The sequence below is a fragment of the Pomacea canaliculata genome, linkage group LG8 (assembly GCF_003073045.1).
Source record: "Pomacea canaliculata isolate SZHN2017 linkage group LG8, ASM307304v1, whole genome shotgun sequence".
NCBI lineage: Eukaryota > Metazoa > Mollusca > Gastropoda > Architaenioglossa > Ampullariidae > Pomacea > Pomacea canaliculata.
This window is the reverse complement of record NC_037597.1, coordinates 21,474,525-21,491,855: the sequence shown is the minus strand read 5'-3', so window position 1 is coordinate 21,491,855 and position 17,331 is coordinate 21,474,525. Positions and strand designations below refer to the sequence as shown.

The window sequence follows — 17,331 nt, the reverse complement described above, 5'->3', positions numbered from 1 at the left end:
CAAGGATCAAACCTGTAGTACCCCGAGAATGTGGAGGATGAGTATGTAACTGAGCCATCTGTTCTCCACAAGAGTTACATTCACAGCAGCAAAGGTGTAGCTGACATTAAAAGTACACCCACATTCAAAGCTGTCAAGAAACTTAAATCCGTTTTTCGTGTTCTTTTCTCTCACAGCGTTTCCTGGCCATAATTTTGACATCATCTTCAGATAAATACATTAGTCTTCAGGCTCAAATTTTTATTTTGAATCTCCAATAAAACTGCATAAGATAAAACATTCCAACGCTCCAAACGAGCAATTAACAAAAACACTACCAATACTTTCATGCAATATTCTTTCACGGTTTTAAATCAATACATAGCCTTTAAGAAGACAGAAATACCACTAGATTTATCACCTCTCATGTTACTCTAGCCATTTTCTACATTAGCTCAAGGACAAGGAAAGGAGACAAAGACATGAGAGAAACTGCTAACACCAGTGTCACACAAAATCAAACTTTCAAAAAGCCTGGGAAAAAATTATCATTTTTCATTTCTTCAGGGAAAATTTAAATACATTTAAATATTTATTTGAAGTTTCTGCTTGTGCCATGTTGGCTTTGTGGTTAACAGATTTGGTGAGAGATTGAGCATTAAGCATTTAAGCCAAAAGGGTTATCAAACCTAGGAGAATTCGGCTGATAGAAACCATTATCACCCACGCAGGAATTCATACTTCGTTTCTTCAGTCATGAGAAGCAGATCAGTCTAATATGACCCATCACAGATGCAAAATGCACAGGTTTAAATAGGGCAGCAAGTACTATTAGCCATTAGTCTGAAAAACCACAGGGGTTTGAAGAAAATTAAAACCATGGCAGCCAAACCCCATAAATACCTTCTACTCTATGGCCATGTTAGATACAAGGATAGACAGAGTGAAACTGCTCATAATCCAAAGTTTCACCTCTTTACCCTTTTGATTTTAGGTGATAGTGGTTTTTATTGTATAAATATAAATTGGACTAGAAAGAGTTATGGCAAGAGAAAACAAAAAAACTTGTCTTCGTTAGTAACAGAATATTCATGTTGCTAGAAAATTAAAACATCACTCAAGTGAAGATACTAAAAGAAAACAAATTGGCTAGATCAAATGGAATGAACATTACAAAGTAGAAAATACAAAGTGAGAAAACAGGTCTTTTCTTTTCACAAAAGATAATTATGTACTCTTTTTGGCTGATTATGTCTGTAATTTGAAACAAATTAACTGAACATCTAATCTTCCTAAAACTCCTTCATAATAGCCACAGGTTTCCTAAGACATACATTTTAAATGGTTAAAACAATTTGTCCCTAGAGATGTGAGTAGCACTGTAATGTTGACAAAACATTGATGTTAGGATATTGATCCCTCATATATCACATATGCACTGTTGTTCTTCTCCAAAAGAATTAAATATATCTTGCAAATAAGTGAAAGTATAGCTCTAGTCTGTTTCACCTATATCATCTAGGTAGGAAAAAAAATGCATGTTAACTTAAAAAAAACCCTTAGTTTTTAGGCTTATCAGACACCAGTCAGAACCTCAATTTCAGAATGCAGATTGTAAACAAGCAGGAATGTATACAAACAAATATAATGACTTAAAAATAGCTCAATGATGCACTACAGGTGATATGGTACACAAAAACATAGAGATTTGATGTGGGCTTTAAATTTAAAAACTATCAATATGCTAATATGTGAACCTTATGATGCAATAACATTAGATTAGAGCAAAGCCTTTTAAAATACTGCCAGCCGTAAATATTCCATTTGCTTACATGTCCACTAAGTCTTAAAACAGAAAATAACATCAGGTTTTTCTGAACTCTGTATTTAGTATAGCTAGTGGATGGAATTCTGCTCAAAGCACTGTTGCAGCCTCTATACCTCATAGCTACAAACTACAACACAGCTATAACTACAGTGTTATCCCCTTCAAAGATGTGCCTGAATCTGGCTAAGAAAACTGCTCTGAATCTCCCATACACAGAATTCAAGATTAATGACTTGAGAGCATAGTTGCCATCTTCGTGGAAAATAAAGAGTCTCTTTCAACCCCCGCATAATGCTCTAAGACCACTCGTAAGAGCACCTTGGAGGATTGTCGATGTCAAAATTGTCAGAGGGACAATTGGTTGCAAAATGTGGAGTGGACTGGTCATTCCAGGCAGGACTTGCTCACCACTGTTCAGTTACTGCATCTATGTAGGTCTCTCCCTGACAATACTGGCGAATCAGGGAAACTGATTATCAGCAGGTATCAATTAATGAATGAATCTCTCTGTCTCTCCTCCCATAACCCTTGTTTTTCATTCAAGAGGCTCATTCAGCTTTTGTTTACTCTTTCTTTCTTCATTTTTTTAAACATGCTCTGTAATTATTGTTTCTTGTCGTTATTGTTGAATAACAGAACAGTCAACACTTCAGAAGTTCATTAACCATAAACCACATCAATAACCACAGATGTTCAGCTTGACACAAAAAAAAAAAAAAACCCATCAAAATGGCAACATAACCTTTCATTCATATGCAGAAACCACAGAAACATCAAATGTTAACTTCGCAACAAGAAACCAATGCACATACTTTTTCCAAAATGACAAAAAAAAAAAAAAAAAAGGACCAGTTGAATGTAATTCAGAATGTTCAGCAACAGTTTCATAAATCACACTTCAGTACAGAAATCTCCAGGAATACAACCACACTCACTCTCCAAAATCATCTCAACAAACAAGAAAAAAGATCAGTCATATATTCATATATACTGCATAGGAAAAGAGAGGTAATAATAAATTGCAGCAATATGCTCCCCATCAGTCCAGAAAAGATAGGATTGCGTAACTTTTTATTTTGTAAAAAAAAAGGCTAAAAGAAATTTAAAAAACATTGGTAAGAAGTGATCTAAAGCATATTATGCAGTTACCTATAAAGATGGATTTTGTAGCTCAATAAATGTATGAATATATGAGTAATGAAATCAGCCTGTATTCTGCAATTATGGCTCTATGTGGATGTGTGTGTGAGAAAGCATGTTTTTTGAATGAGAAGCAAAAAGCACACGTATCTGGGCATGCATATGCACCTAAATGCTAAGGTCACAATCTTATTCAAAATAGCTATGTCAAAAATCTCCTCATTTATTACAACAATGTACCAGGAGGTTTACCTCTCTTTCAAATGCAGTATCAGTGTTCTTAAAATATTTTGGATAAAATTATCTTCCCAAACTTCCCATATGGATAAAAAATTATGGTCCACCTCTTGTTTCATCAATGTGATCCTAGAAACAGGACTCAATTTCATGCATTTGTAAAAGATGATCTGGATGGACAACTAGGAATCTTTTTTCTCTTCCGTCACTTCCTCTGCTGTCAACTTCTCGTTACAACTATTGCCTTTCACTTCTGATGCAGCATCTTTATTTTGTGCCTTCCTTTTGCGGACAGAGGTTTCACCTTTACTTAGCTCTGAATCTGCTGTGGGTACTTCCTGGGCTGAATCATCCAAGAGGTCCGACTCATCATCCTGAGAAAGCAAATAAATTTTTCTTTAGACTCTTAATTATGATCCATCTGTCTCTTTCTCTCTCAGACACAAACACAGAGGTATGTCATCTCTAAACATTAGTCTATGCTTAATGAAAACAAATATTTTTTTATGGAAAAAACCTTGAAAAAACCCCCATAAGAAGTCCAATTTGGGGTTTAAATGCAAATTCTTAAAAAACATAGTAGGGTTCTGTGTGGTGCATTTTGTAAAATATGATGTTCTCATACACACCTACACAAGCTCTCTCCAAAATCATATAACTTTCGTAAAATCTATTTCCCCTGTTAAAGTAACAAAATGCACAACAAACTAAATGATTACAAAAATACTAATAAAGTTTTACTTTGTACACCCCTATTTAATTAATAAATTTGTCTGTCTTTGTGATTTGATAGTGGGTTTTTTTTTTTGTTTTGGTTTTTTTTTTGGTAGAATGTTTATGATGCTGAATGAAAACTTAAACAAACATTTAACCTGTACTTTTGTCTATAGTACTCATCAGATGCCACTTTACTTTTATATTATCACATTGATGATTACTATCAACACTTTTGTTTAAAATGAAACAAAAACCCTATTTAATTAATGCACTGACAGGCAAAAGTTAAAAACTAAGTTAAAAATTACCTTTTCTTGACTTGACCCAGTTTCATCACAGACCTTGGGAATGGTTTTTCTTGGACTGTACTTTGGAGGGAACAACCAATCACAGCACAAGACAAACATCTAGCAACAGAAAAGAAGTCACTAAAAATCTCTGCCTACCAAAATGTAATTTGCATACAAATATCAACTCTAACAACTCTTTATCATTCTGGCATATCATTTAGCTAACGAATGAATGAGTATAAACTATTTTTGACATTTCTGAATCAATCTTCAAGAGAAAATAAAAACGAAGCTCTCAAGCAAGTGGCAATAAATCCTCCTTTTTTTAAGTTAATAATTCTTGAAAAAAAGGCTCATAATATAACATTAATTACAGTGTACTCTGCCATCAAAATATGCAACACTCACTAGCCCTAGCATAAGACCTGTGATGATTGTTGCAATGGCCAAAATGATGTAACAGCCCCATTCTGGTATGCCATACACTGTGGTCATTGTTGTATAAAATCCCTGAAAGTAAAAGGGGATGCAGAATGAGTTAAAAACAAAATTCAACAAGTAACCATTTGTCAAATACAATAAAGATTTCAATTATCAATGCCATGCATGGATGCGCAGATGCACACAATGCATTTTATACATCGGAAATCCTGCATAGGATGTGTATTCAAGCGCTTTTTTTTTTTTTAAATGAAAAAATAAACATCAGCAAAGACATGCTCTAAATTAATTTAAAACTTGAAAAGTGTAATTTTACTTCTAATAATTCTTACCCTAATGTACAATGCAAGCCTAAAGAAGAATCCAACAGCACTCATCCTGCAACGTTAAAATTACTCATCTATAACTTAAGTTCTTATATATCATTAACTAGAATGCACTGCTTGGTTGGATAACTATAAATATATACTGATGCATATGAAGTATGTTATAATATGGTTTTCTATGTCATGACTATAATAATAGATTTTCCTGTGTGGATGTAAGCTGAATGTCCTGCACATGAAAGACTACAAATGAAAAAAACAGTCAACCATACAAGAAACACAAGCATCAGCAAATGGATTACACCATGGCAAACACAAACTATGTGCATGAATAAAGAAGAAATACTAGAAAGTGTGCCAAATATTATGTGATTATGCAATATATTTCTAAAAGACATGAAAGATCTGAAAGCTTCAAACGTAGGCACAGTTTGAAGAGAAAAGGTCCTGAGAAGTCTGCCATATTTCTCCCATCTGACATGGCACAGAGAGGAAGATGACACAAGCAGACAGAAGAGACTCATGTGGTTAAAGCGTCAGTGATTCAGACAGGTATGCTGAGGTAAGAGCATAAAAACAATGGAAGACAGTGAGGTGATCTTGTCATCAATGAGAGTTTAAAGTAGTAGCATACGAAGCTTGCGGAGAAGAGGTGTAGCATAGTTTGTTTTTTTGTCTACAGAAGACAACCAGTGGCATTATTCTGAGCCCTTTCAACTTTGTCCAGGAGGCAAAGATTAGCAAGCAGAGAGATGCAGTAATCCAGCAGGGAAAATACAAACACAGATATAAGCTTTGAGTATATTCTACTTTCCATTTTAGCTTCTTGGACTATTATGAAGAATATTTAAAAAGATGCAGAATGTCAAATGCTCCATGAAGAGCTAGGAACACATAATTAACCTTATTGTACTGCATAGATTAAGATATTGAATGGGTTCCTAACCACCGTATTTGCGGTTGGGGAGGGGACGTTAGCAAGGAGAAGGAAATGGGCATTTCCCTCAGGAGAGAACTGGTCTCGAGATTAGAGCAAACTCTCAAACCTAGCCTAAAGAACCCTAATGTGATTTCCATCATATTTTTTACCTTCTCTTGAGCTTCTTAATATGTTATGTACATGACATCAACTCACCATTTCTGAACTAGAAAATAAGCAAAATAAGCAAAATAAGAAAACAATGCACCAAACTAGATTAGAATAAGGTTTTGATTGAAATAATATAGTAAAAACTCTTTACAAGTAGGAGTTTGGGTGTGCCCAAGATGAAACTGGAGTGATCTCCTCCCATTTTTTGTCATCTACAAAGCTAAGCAAGTCATTCTCTCTTCTTGGGCCCTGGTATACTCGGAATTCTCCATTCTTCACACTGCAAACATTTATGTCCATACTTAGCACTATCAAATCAAATAATGAAGTTGCTCAATTCCAGACAAAACAACAAACATATGATCATTCTGTGAAACATTTACAATATTATTTCTCAATTCTCATAATTAATATATATATATATATAATGCTCATATAACGTAACTGAATTCTTTATGCCTGGGTCAGAAATGCCCTTAAGTTATATTATTTTTAAAAAGTCTTGATGCTGAGGTCAAAGTACATTTCTAAAAAAAGATGCAGGATGAACCTTTGTTCTTCATGCTCCACTGTACAAACACTCATTTAAATGTTTCCACAATTATTAAAATGAAAAATATGCTCTCTCTGAACTTATCTTTAACTCTAGAACCACCATAATTCATCAAGTACATTTGCACTCACTGATAAACTGTAGGTAAAGAAGTGACAAGAAATCTTCCACTTAGCCCTGAAAGGTAACAAAAACAGAAAAGCTACTCACAGACAGAATAAAAAAAAAATAATCTAAGTTGTACTAAAACTTGATAATAGCAGTATATCTTCCATTTTATTTTCATGTTTCACTCTTGCAATCTGCCTGCTAATGAGTCCATAAGCAGAAGTGATCTTCTCCTCCAAACTTTAAAAAGAGTGCAGAGAAACTGCTGCAGTAACTGCAGACATGAAAGAAAAGGTAAAAACTGGTGGGAGGATCATTGACATACCTGGATTTTCAGTAACATCAACGACTGCAACATTTATATCAAGATCACGACTCCACTCAGCTAAGCCCTGCCATACTGGCTGGAATGAGCGACAAGCCGGGCACCAAGGTGCCATGCTGAAAATTAATATATATATATGACTTGGTGACTCTGACAAGCGTTATACCAGGTGAGAAAGAACGTGTGTGATTCACAAAGCTGTTTAACTTTATAACAATGGTATTCTCTAATAATGACAATAACTGGATTTCTCAAGCACATTTCCCTGTGTAGAGCTCAATGAGCTGTACACTAAAGACTTCAAACAGGAAGTATTCTGTTAGGGGCATAACTAATACTGCTGTTGCTTTATAAAGGAAGAATGTTATTTCAACATGAAATAACATTAAACATATATAAAAATGAATTTCAAAACGGGGAGTCACATTAAAGACTACAGCACTGAAGCGTAGTAGACACGTTAGTGACAGACTCTCCCACAATAGTGGTGGTTTCATACCACTTAACCTTATAAATACTGATTACTTACAATTCAATCATCCATTCTCCCTCCAAAATTGAATGCCAATTATCATCTGTTATAATTTGTAAAGGTTCTGCTTTCGTAGCTAATGTAAACGTAGGGCAAAACAATAGGCATAGCGCCGCAACAGAAAGTAACCTATCGGCCATCTTCTATTGTACCGGAAGTGGTGTTTGCAGACGACTGCGTGATGCGGCGGCAGCCGATTTGACTGATTGTATTCCTTGCTTACACAAATTCTTCAAATGCTTTAACACTGGCTGGTGTATCGGTGTCATACAATAATTTTTGTCCATGTTGCTAGAGAAAAAATCTCGCAGACGCTAGTTACCACTTGGTTGTTATTTTTGTTTCTTTTCCTTTTCTTTTTTAGTAAGCGCTTTGAGTCTGGGAAAAAAGCGCGATTCAACATGTTATTACTATTTAAATGCATTAGTCTAGCTCGAACATAGCATTCTACAGTTTAATTTTTAGGCTCATCCATCTGTCGCTAGAATTTTCAAGAACGTATCAAATGATTCACCAGACCAAAAGGCTGATGGAAACATATTTTAATTGCTACTTGGATATACATGTAATGATAAACCACGAACTTAGATCCTATCTACGTCCATGGATAAACACGGGTCTTACAGAACTTCGCTGCAAGTCTGGTGCTTAGAGATAGGAATTTAAACAGGGCTCGATTTTTCATTTTCTGCACTGGCTACCCATCCATTATCGCATTCAGTACAAACTGTCTATGCTGTTTTAATTTCTTATTTTCTGGCTCCTTCCCTATTTCTCGATACTTTTCTTCCCTTGTATCCCTGTGTCTTAGTTACTGTGCTAAAAAATCAGTGGAACTCTCTTCTTTTCCATATCCACCATCTGGCCACAATCGAATCCTTTAAACGTGAACTAAAAAACCCATCTGTCCCACGAGCATTGCTCTTTACACCAATCAACATAGTTGTGATTATAGTCAATTGACTATAGTCCGTCTGCAAAAATACGACACTCTCCATCCTTAATGTTTGTTCCCTGATTCCTCTTTGTGTCTTCTATGTGTATCTTTTACTACTTGTTTGTATATTTTTTTCTCCTTCCATCCTTTATATTTTGTCCATGTCTCCTATTGAACCACTGATCGAGAGCATGCTAGCTATAGTTTGTGAGCGTGATTGTGATATGTAAGTCACATATTTATTATGATGAAGCTGCTTAAATTTTTTTACACGAAAACTGGATGTGGTAAAGAAACCTCTACAATATTACATATATATCCACATTTTAAACATGAAAATGTGCATGCTTGTTTAGAGCATAATATACATAATCTCTGTAAACAACTAAATAGACAGGCAAGTCACAAGACTATGTTTAACACATACATTTCAGCAGTTATATTAGTTTTATTTTTGTCTCTGCATTGTTCTTACACAACAATGGAAATGAGTTTTGCCATGCTTTGCATCAATTAAAAAATGTGATAGTTAATCAAACTTTGACACAATTTGAAATAATCTCAAACTACTGCACCTAGGTGACTTATTCCATCTTTGACAGCTTTTTCTAAAAATCTGATACTTGACATTTCAGCATTTACTATAAGATGCAATAGTATGTTTAAACCAATACCAAAACAAACCAGCATAAATACAAGCTGAAGCATGAAACATTCATTTTCAGAATGTCTTCTTTGCCATTCAGACACTTCAGCTATCCAAAAAGTAATGATTGGATAAACACTTTCATAATGCAGTGTGAGTTCATAATCATGTTTTCACATCATGATTTTGTGATGCCGAAGCAAAAAGGAGCCACTTATAATGTCAATTTTCAAAGCTACCAAAAATACCTCTTTAGCTCCACAAGAAGTGTATGCAACATTTAAAAATTCTGCATAAGAGGTGCAAATATTTTTTTCACAAAGAGATGCAAGTTACCTATTATGCACAAATGGAGTTTTGTCGCTGACCCAGGAACATTATACAACAGAAGACGACATTTTTCGCCAAGAAAAATAAAATATTACATTTCCTATGCAGAAGGAAGTAATTTTGCCTTTACTTGCAGGCATTTTATGTTCTGGTGAGCACTCACACGTGTTCATGATAGGATAATTTTGCATATATGCTGAGGGCTCTTACCAGTTTTCCCCATGATAACAAGGCTGTAGAAAACTTATTCTCCTCTGTCAAAACAAAAAATTTTCAAAAGCACTAAGAAACATTACATTAAAGAGATTGCATTTTGTCTTCTCTAAAAAGATTTTCAAAATTAAAATTAAGATACAGTATTAAAAATGGATATGCCTGGAGATAAGAATGACAAACAACATTACAGAATGAAAATGATAAACAAAAAGATGCAGAGGGTAACAAACTGTCACAGCTGGTAGTGAGCTTAAGTCATGTCTACAAGGGAGAAAGGAAACTGGTGTTTTATGCTGAGCCAGCATGTAAGGCTATATCTTTGCAAATCACTTAGTACTGTAAACAGGTGCCACATGTAGAGAAAAAACAGTGTGTCTCTGAGAAGATCTGAACCCAGCCAGCTAATTCTCACTGTTTTGGTGACAAGTGCTCATTGATGAGCCACCAAACCATCATGTCCACAAGAGTGGACATCCAAGACTGGATCACTACAAAGTATGAAAAAAAACCAAACAGTTCCATACATTGGACAAAAAACAATACACATACTTGCTATCTAGCTGCGCTATATGCAAAAATAAAATATTGAAAAAGATATGACTAATTTAATTACTGTATATAAAGCACTTGTAACGATGGTTTAGCTGGTTTTAGTCTCCTTTTGTCTGCCTGTACTCTATTTGGGCCCAGTTGCAAATGTCATGCAGTGAAAAGGTAAATAAAATGTCTTTTACTTATCAACAGATCCATGTTTGTGTACCAATATACTTGTACAAACACACCTGCATCTACATTATGTATCCTTTTACTGGTGTCTGAAACTGCCATGGAAACAGTAATAACATGCGGACTAACCAATGTTGTCATATGATGTTAACAATTATAACATTCACAGCAATATCTATGTTAATGCTGACATTTTCACAGTTTAAATGCACGTGCTACCACTGCGGTAAAAACTGAATGGGTACTGTCTTGCAGAAATGTCTGTGCATGAAGGGAGATAATAACTCCTCCGAGCTAGAGTGATTCACTCATAATGCGCTGACAATAGTCATTAAGATACTGAATGGCTCTGCATTCTAGTGTCACATTCTGCCCGTTCTCTCTGATAATGGGAAGCTGGTAGACCATCTGATCCAGACGTGCAGGGTCATCTACTTGCAAAAAGCAATGGACCTGAAAGCAAAAGCAATCATGCTTTAAAGAAAACAATCACAATAGAAAATCTTGAAAAAAATTGATGTTTTTTGGTAGGAAAAGTACAAAAAAGAGAGACATACTCAGATAACAAAATTGCAGCATTGTAGCATAGAAAATACAGAATATAACGTTATAAAGTTGCAAACCTTTCGTTCTGATGCAACTTTGTAGAGTTCAATAGGAAAGCCATCTTTTGCTCTTGCAGACATAACAAAGTCTGCTTCCCGCCTCCAAGTTGCTAGAAGGTCTTCAGTTGTTTTCCCTAATTAAAAAAAAAAAGGACAAAAAATAGCCTTACTTCAAATTACATTTTAATTACCTGAGCATATGGCATTACTAAGCATTAAAAAGTCTACATGTCATTTGATTTTTATACCCGCCCACCCCCCGAAAAAACCCCACTGAAATATATAAACCAATGTATTAAAAATATGTTTAAAATCTAAGTTATAAAAAGACAGAACACACCAAGATAAAAGAGTAAATATCTCGGTCTTCTAGACTACTTAAGGTTTAAGCTGTTCTCAATAAACACAATGATGCTCAAGTTTATCAGATATAAAGTGTTTTTATTTTAAATTCTATACCGTTTCTAGAAACTCTTCATAAGTCAAATATTGCTTCTTAAACCAAATGTTGAATAAAGTAGTTGATAAACCACACGTAACAAAAAATCACCTATTAAAATAATCCCAGGAAAGAAAAATGTACGTACCACCATATTCAATATTAAAACTCCACCAGTACAGACTTTCTTTTGGAAGAGGGCGGGAAGGAGCTGAGACAATTGAAGGATCTACTCCCAAGTACTGTGCAAAATTCTCATAGTTGACGATGGGTGTGCTAGTCACTTGTACACTCCCAAGTCGCCAAAGACCACCAATAGTTCGTTCAAAGCCCAGAATGTTGCTGACCTGGATAACTAAAGTTTAAAGAAAACTAGTCAGACATACCTTTAATCATAAACAGTCACAAAAAAGAAACAAATAATTACTAATATATTAAATTTACCACAAAAAACACAATATTATCTTGTATAGTAACATTTTCACTTTTTAGAAGTCTGACATCGAAATGTTTCATTGGCAAAGGGGACTGTTTCTTCAGAAAAATTATCATAGGTAGTGTTAGTAAAACACCTTACCCTTTGTTCCAAGTGTAATATAATTAATAATACAATTAATATAATTATAATGTTCCGTTTGTTACTTCAACAGGTAACTTAGGTTACATAATGTCTGATGACATGTCTCTTGATAAGCATGTTTTGCACATCCGTCGTTCTGCGTACAATAAACTTTGAAAGATCAGCTCCTTCACCATACTGTCCATCTCAACCACCAAAATTTTCGTCTGCTCATTTGTTCTGTCTAAACTAGACTACTGCAACTCTCTTTTTGCTAACTGTCCACAATACCTCATCCACAAACTTCAGAAAGTCCAGAACTCGGCTGGTTTTCCAGACTTCCAAATCTGAACATGTCACACCACTTCTTCACTCTCTTCACTGGGTACCAGTCAAAGCTAGAATAGACTAGAAGCTCTCAACTCTATGATATGGATACTTTGAAGGCTCCTCCCCACCCCCCACCCCCACTACTTTACTGAAATCTTGTCTATCCACACCTCTGCCCAAAACCTTCACTCCTCATCCGACTCACACATTCTATCTCTTCCTCCCACAGACAGTCACATACAGACAACAGGCATCCTCCCTCTCTGCTGCTAAGCAGTAGAACTCACATTCGCCACTCTGACTCCAAGGCTACATTCAAACATATCTGTTCACAAAGTACTATCCTGAATTGATAATCTTAACTCCCTTGAACTACTTCTGTCATGTACCTCTATTGCTTTATGTTCTACTCTAGCACTTCATCTTTATGTTGTTCAGTGTACCTATATGTATATCACTGCCTGTTATTTTCATTTATCATTGATGGTCTATGCAGAGAGTGCGATATATCTTGGTTGTGATGCCGTGCATTATAAATACCCATTCTTATTCTTAATTTAGAAATGGATGGAATAAAAAACAGCCTAGGCATTTATCTTGGCTTATGGTTTCTGTAACTAACATCAGCCAACCAAGCTTTCTTTATGATGGTGCTGATACCATGCACATTACTTGTGCAAAAAGTTTGATGTGCACTTATCTTGAATTATACAGAAACAAACTAGCAGCAAATGTATTATTCTCATCACTTATGTAAGACTGAAATCTCAGTTAAGTATTGATCATCACTTGCATTTCCCTCCCTAGCATGAATGGTTAAAGAAAGTGATCATAAAAATGAAACAGACTTGTGAAATTCAATACAGACACCAAAATGCATTCAAAATATCAAAAGGTCTGAAATATCAAAAATACTGTACAAAAATAGATTACAGCTTAATATACACAAACAGGGGTAAGATATAGCAGGGTGGTTGTAGGCCAGTATATATTTGAATAGATGTAACATCATGTGGAAACAACAAAGAAATTTATTGTATAGTTAATCTATGTAGTGTAAAATTTAACTAAATCAACAGGAAAATTTTTAAAAAGACACGTTTAGTTAGAGCACATAGGGTCAATCTGACTTCCTGATTTTATTGTCATATCTTGCTCTCATTTTTACTTGCCAAAAAAAAAATCTGTCCTATAGATAAAACCAAAAAATTAGCAGAACAAAGACAAGCACGATTTCATAAGGAAAACCTACAGAACACTTTTTAAAATGAAGATAAAACCAATCAATTACTCCTGCACAAAATGAGCTATAGCCATGTAAAGAATTTTAGTAAATGCCAGTAGAAATGTCCACTATATCAAATATTATTACATCATTTTCTATTAATACCATTTAATAATGAAATTTTGTGATAATTAAAATAGATTTATGGGGCAAATACTCTAGAGTCTAGAACAATAACCACTGCCTTACTATATAATACCAAACACGACCAGATTAACATATTTAAGTACTAATAGGATATTTATAGTAATGTTCTAGAAGAGAATCTAGGCATTTTTCCCTATCACAGAACATTGCATTAATTACACAAGTGCATCCAATTTATAACTTATACAGGACTGCAACAAAATAAAATAGACAAGGCAGTAAGCAGAAATTAAATGTGTATAATTAAAAAAGAATTAAGGTTAGAAAAGCAAACTTGACATGACCACAAAAAGACTGCTGCTCAAAATACATCTTTCTGATTAAAGTTTGTTCTAAAAGAAAAATAAGAGGGGGGGGGGGAATTGGTGTTTAACGCCGTGTCAGCAGCTAAGGCTATATTACGGCAAGCAGCCAGCCCTGTAAACAGATGCCACGTGCAGAGAAAGATCAGCGTGCCCGAGACGAGAAATGAACTCAGGGCAGCCAACCTTCACTGTATTGGTGACAGGCGCTAACAGCGCTAACCGTTGCGCCACCGGACCGCTCCAAAAAAGAAAAATAAGAACCTATGAATTAATGCATCAAAAATTAGAGCACGGTATAGGTTTTTGAGAGATTTTTTGTTTGGCTTCTAATGTGTATTTACGAGCATCTCAGTATTATTAATTATTATATAGTGATAAAGCTCCCTAGGCATCACTATAATCTGCTCAATTTTTAATTACATACATAATGAATCATTACATAGGTAAAAACAAAATATTCAACTAGATTAAAACTGCAATCACTAACTATTCAATGAATTTGAAAAATATATATGGTACTGCATAAAAAAAGAAGCAGATAGCTGAGTAGTTGATAGCTGAGCGCTGGCGTCCGAACTCAGAGAGCGCTGGTTCAATGCCTGATTAGCGCAGCAAATATTCTCCAGTCGACCCAACTGGTGGGAATGGGTATGTTACTCCAGAGAGGGTTGGGGAAGGTAAGGAAGTGGGGGAGAGGAGATGGGCACCACCCTCACAAAAAACTGGTTCCCCCACCCCCATCAAAATGAAAAGGTTAGGGGTGACCTTTACCTTTATAGAATTAAAGCATTTCTTTCAAAAGACCTTAAAGAAAATCTGCAGGCCATATTGTAAACTATTGAAAGACAAAAGTTTTCCAGAAAGAAATGTTGGTATGCTCCTACTTCCATGATTTTGAGTGTAGGTTTTTCTGATATCAGTTTCCATCTTATAACCTTTCTCCATCTCTTATTCTGTTTTTAGAAACCTGTTGCCAAATTTTTTTTTTGCTCATATTCTTTTTCAGTTTCGTTCACAAAGTATTAGTCACTGGCTTAAGAGATTGGTGGGGTGCACATTTTTTTCTGATGGTTGAGTAAAGCTCGGTCAAAGATATGTGCTCCTTCCCAAATCTGGATGAACACCTTCCCCCTTCTGTTCTTGAGCTACAATCCTACAAATATCACCACAAAGAGAAAGAGATTAATAAAAGATACCAGAATTATACACTGATGCTTATGTTATACCTCAGCCAATGGGATAACTGGGACCATTTTTAGGATTATTTGTGCATAAATATAACATGATTTTGATCTTGTTATGTGCATGATGATGTTTGTAGACATGCATCTTTTCCCAGTCATTAGAAAAAAAATTTGCATCCCACTAGTCCTTTAATAAAACAATAAATAAGAAAAAATCCTTTATAGGCATTGGAATAGGTAGACACATGCATGCAAAGATGTGCTTTTTACTTAAATACAAAATGAAGTTACATTCCTAACTCATGACACTATATATAAATAGCCAAATATGCATCGTTGAAAAACGAAGTCAAAGCCGGGCAATAAACTAAGAACTGTAAAGAGTTAAAGTCATTTCCAGTGTATTATCCAAGCAATACTGAAAATGACAGCATGCCATCTCATCAAATTAAAATATGTTGCGCAACACTCCTTCAACAATGGTAAAAAATTGAGTACTAGTAAAAGGTCTTACTATTTAGTGAACAAGCAAAGGATCTCCATGCTACACTGGACTAAGCATACATGAACATACTAAACTAATGACTAAGTTTGGTGAACAAGCAGGAATTGCCTACCTTGACAACAAACTAATGCTGGTTTCTAATATGATTATTTTTTATTTAATTTAAAAATTAACAGTTAAACAGATTCTATTTTGACAGACTTCAATTTCTTTATTTAAAAATATCTAGAATTCACTAATTGACTCAATGATTGCCAAATTCTTCACTGTTATGAAATCTGAAAATACATGTTTTGATAACAAAATAGCATGGCATTAAGATGCACACTAAGCTAATACTAAATTTGTTTGCAAGAATATCTCATACCAAAAAACTCATTTTTATGTGCATACATCCACCTACAACTTTGTACATATCCATGCACAAGTTTTGTTTGTTTGTTTTTGAGGGGGGCAAATTTTAAATAAGGAGAAAAAAAAAGAGTCCACATACATGACCTAATGTTTGCAAACTATGAAAAACATAAATGCATAAATTTTCTTTCTATTGTATTATTAAGCTAGACCACCCTATAATAAGTGACTACGGTGGTTATATTAACTTGCACGTTTGTTTTAAAAGGTCTTTTATGATTCAAAGTCAGATTAACCCTATGTAGTACACAATACTACACAGATATCATGTTCTTGTATCTGTCACACATATATGTGTATGATAAATAATGATTACATAAATAAATACACATATGTTTGGACGCAAAATCTTACCAGCTAATATTTTCGCTTCCCCTGTAACCTACACAGAAAATATGGCAAAAGTTCATATAAAAATACAATGAATTCAATAAGAAAAACAATAAGCTCAAGATAAGTAATAAATATTTTAAATGAAAAGATAAACTATATTACCATAAGTTTTGAAATTGAAAATAAATAAAAATATGTATAATTTAATAGTAAAAATTTAGGTCACTGAAAGTTCGACTGAGGTATTATTTGGGCCTACATCTGTGGTACATGATGCTTCCCTGTGATTTAAACGTTCTTCTCTCAGACGGACCTGTTCTACGTGTTATAAGCAAAATATAACTTTTAAAGCGATTTTTTTCAGCTCGAGAAAGGAAGAAAAGCAGACTGTAGCAGTGATAAACTCAGCACAAACTCACGTGCACCGGTTGTACCGGCGAAAGACGAGTGCAAGCCTTACCTTAAATTTGTGAACAACGTGTGTTGCATTGGAATAATCTTCCAAAATCCCACTAATTTTCTGTATAAAACGAGGAAGGTCAATGCCTTCCTTACTGGGAGTAATTGTCACAGTAACGAAGTAGAGTTTGGGCGCTGCACTCATCTTGACACACGATGTTTGTCAGGATTTGGCGAAACAAGAACCTTAGACCACAGAGATCGGTTTCGCCTCTTACGTTACAGAGGGTCTTGATAAACACTATCAAACGATCAGTGCTGCATATTTTAATTATAACCTATACTTTAAGAGGACCTTTTTCTGAGTCTTCGCAAGAAAAATACGAGCTGTTATTTTAAATTCAA

At 34.8% G+C, this 17,331-nt stretch overlaps 2 protein-coding genes across 2 annotated transcripts; both read right to left on the bottom strand.

The window, feature by feature from the left end:
- Positions 1–225: 225 nt before the first annotated feature.
- LOC112570168 (thioredoxin-related transmembrane protein 1-like) lies at positions 226–7,744 on the bottom strand. Its single transcript, XM_025248464.1, has 8 exons — positions 7,564–7,744; positions 7,035–7,150; positions 6,733–6,778; positions 6,200–6,328; positions 4,965–5,010; positions 4,600–4,701; positions 4,210–4,308; positions 226–3,558 (listed from the first exon to the last, which is right to left on the bottom strand). Exons 1-8 carry the CDS (start codon positions 7,704–7,706, stop codon positions 3,367–3,369), a joined length of 873 nt encoding a protein of 290 aa, XP_025104249.1. The 5' UTR covers positions 7,707–7,744; the 3' UTR covers positions 226–3,366.
- A 1,187-nt stretch (positions 7,745–8,931) lies between these two features.
- Positions 8,932–17,265, bottom strand: LOC112570169. Its single transcript, XM_025248465.1, has 5 exons — positions 16,988–17,265; positions 16,549–16,576; positions 11,614–11,820; positions 11,045–11,160; positions 8,932–10,874 (listed from the first exon to the last, which is right to left on the bottom strand). The coding sequence occupies exons 1-5, from the start codon at positions 17,129–17,131 to the stop codon at positions 10,716–10,718; spliced, it is 654 nt and encodes a 217-aa protein (XP_025104250.1). The 5' UTR covers positions 17,132–17,265; the 3' UTR covers positions 8,932–10,715.
- Positions 17,266–17,331: the final 66 nt, after the last annotated feature.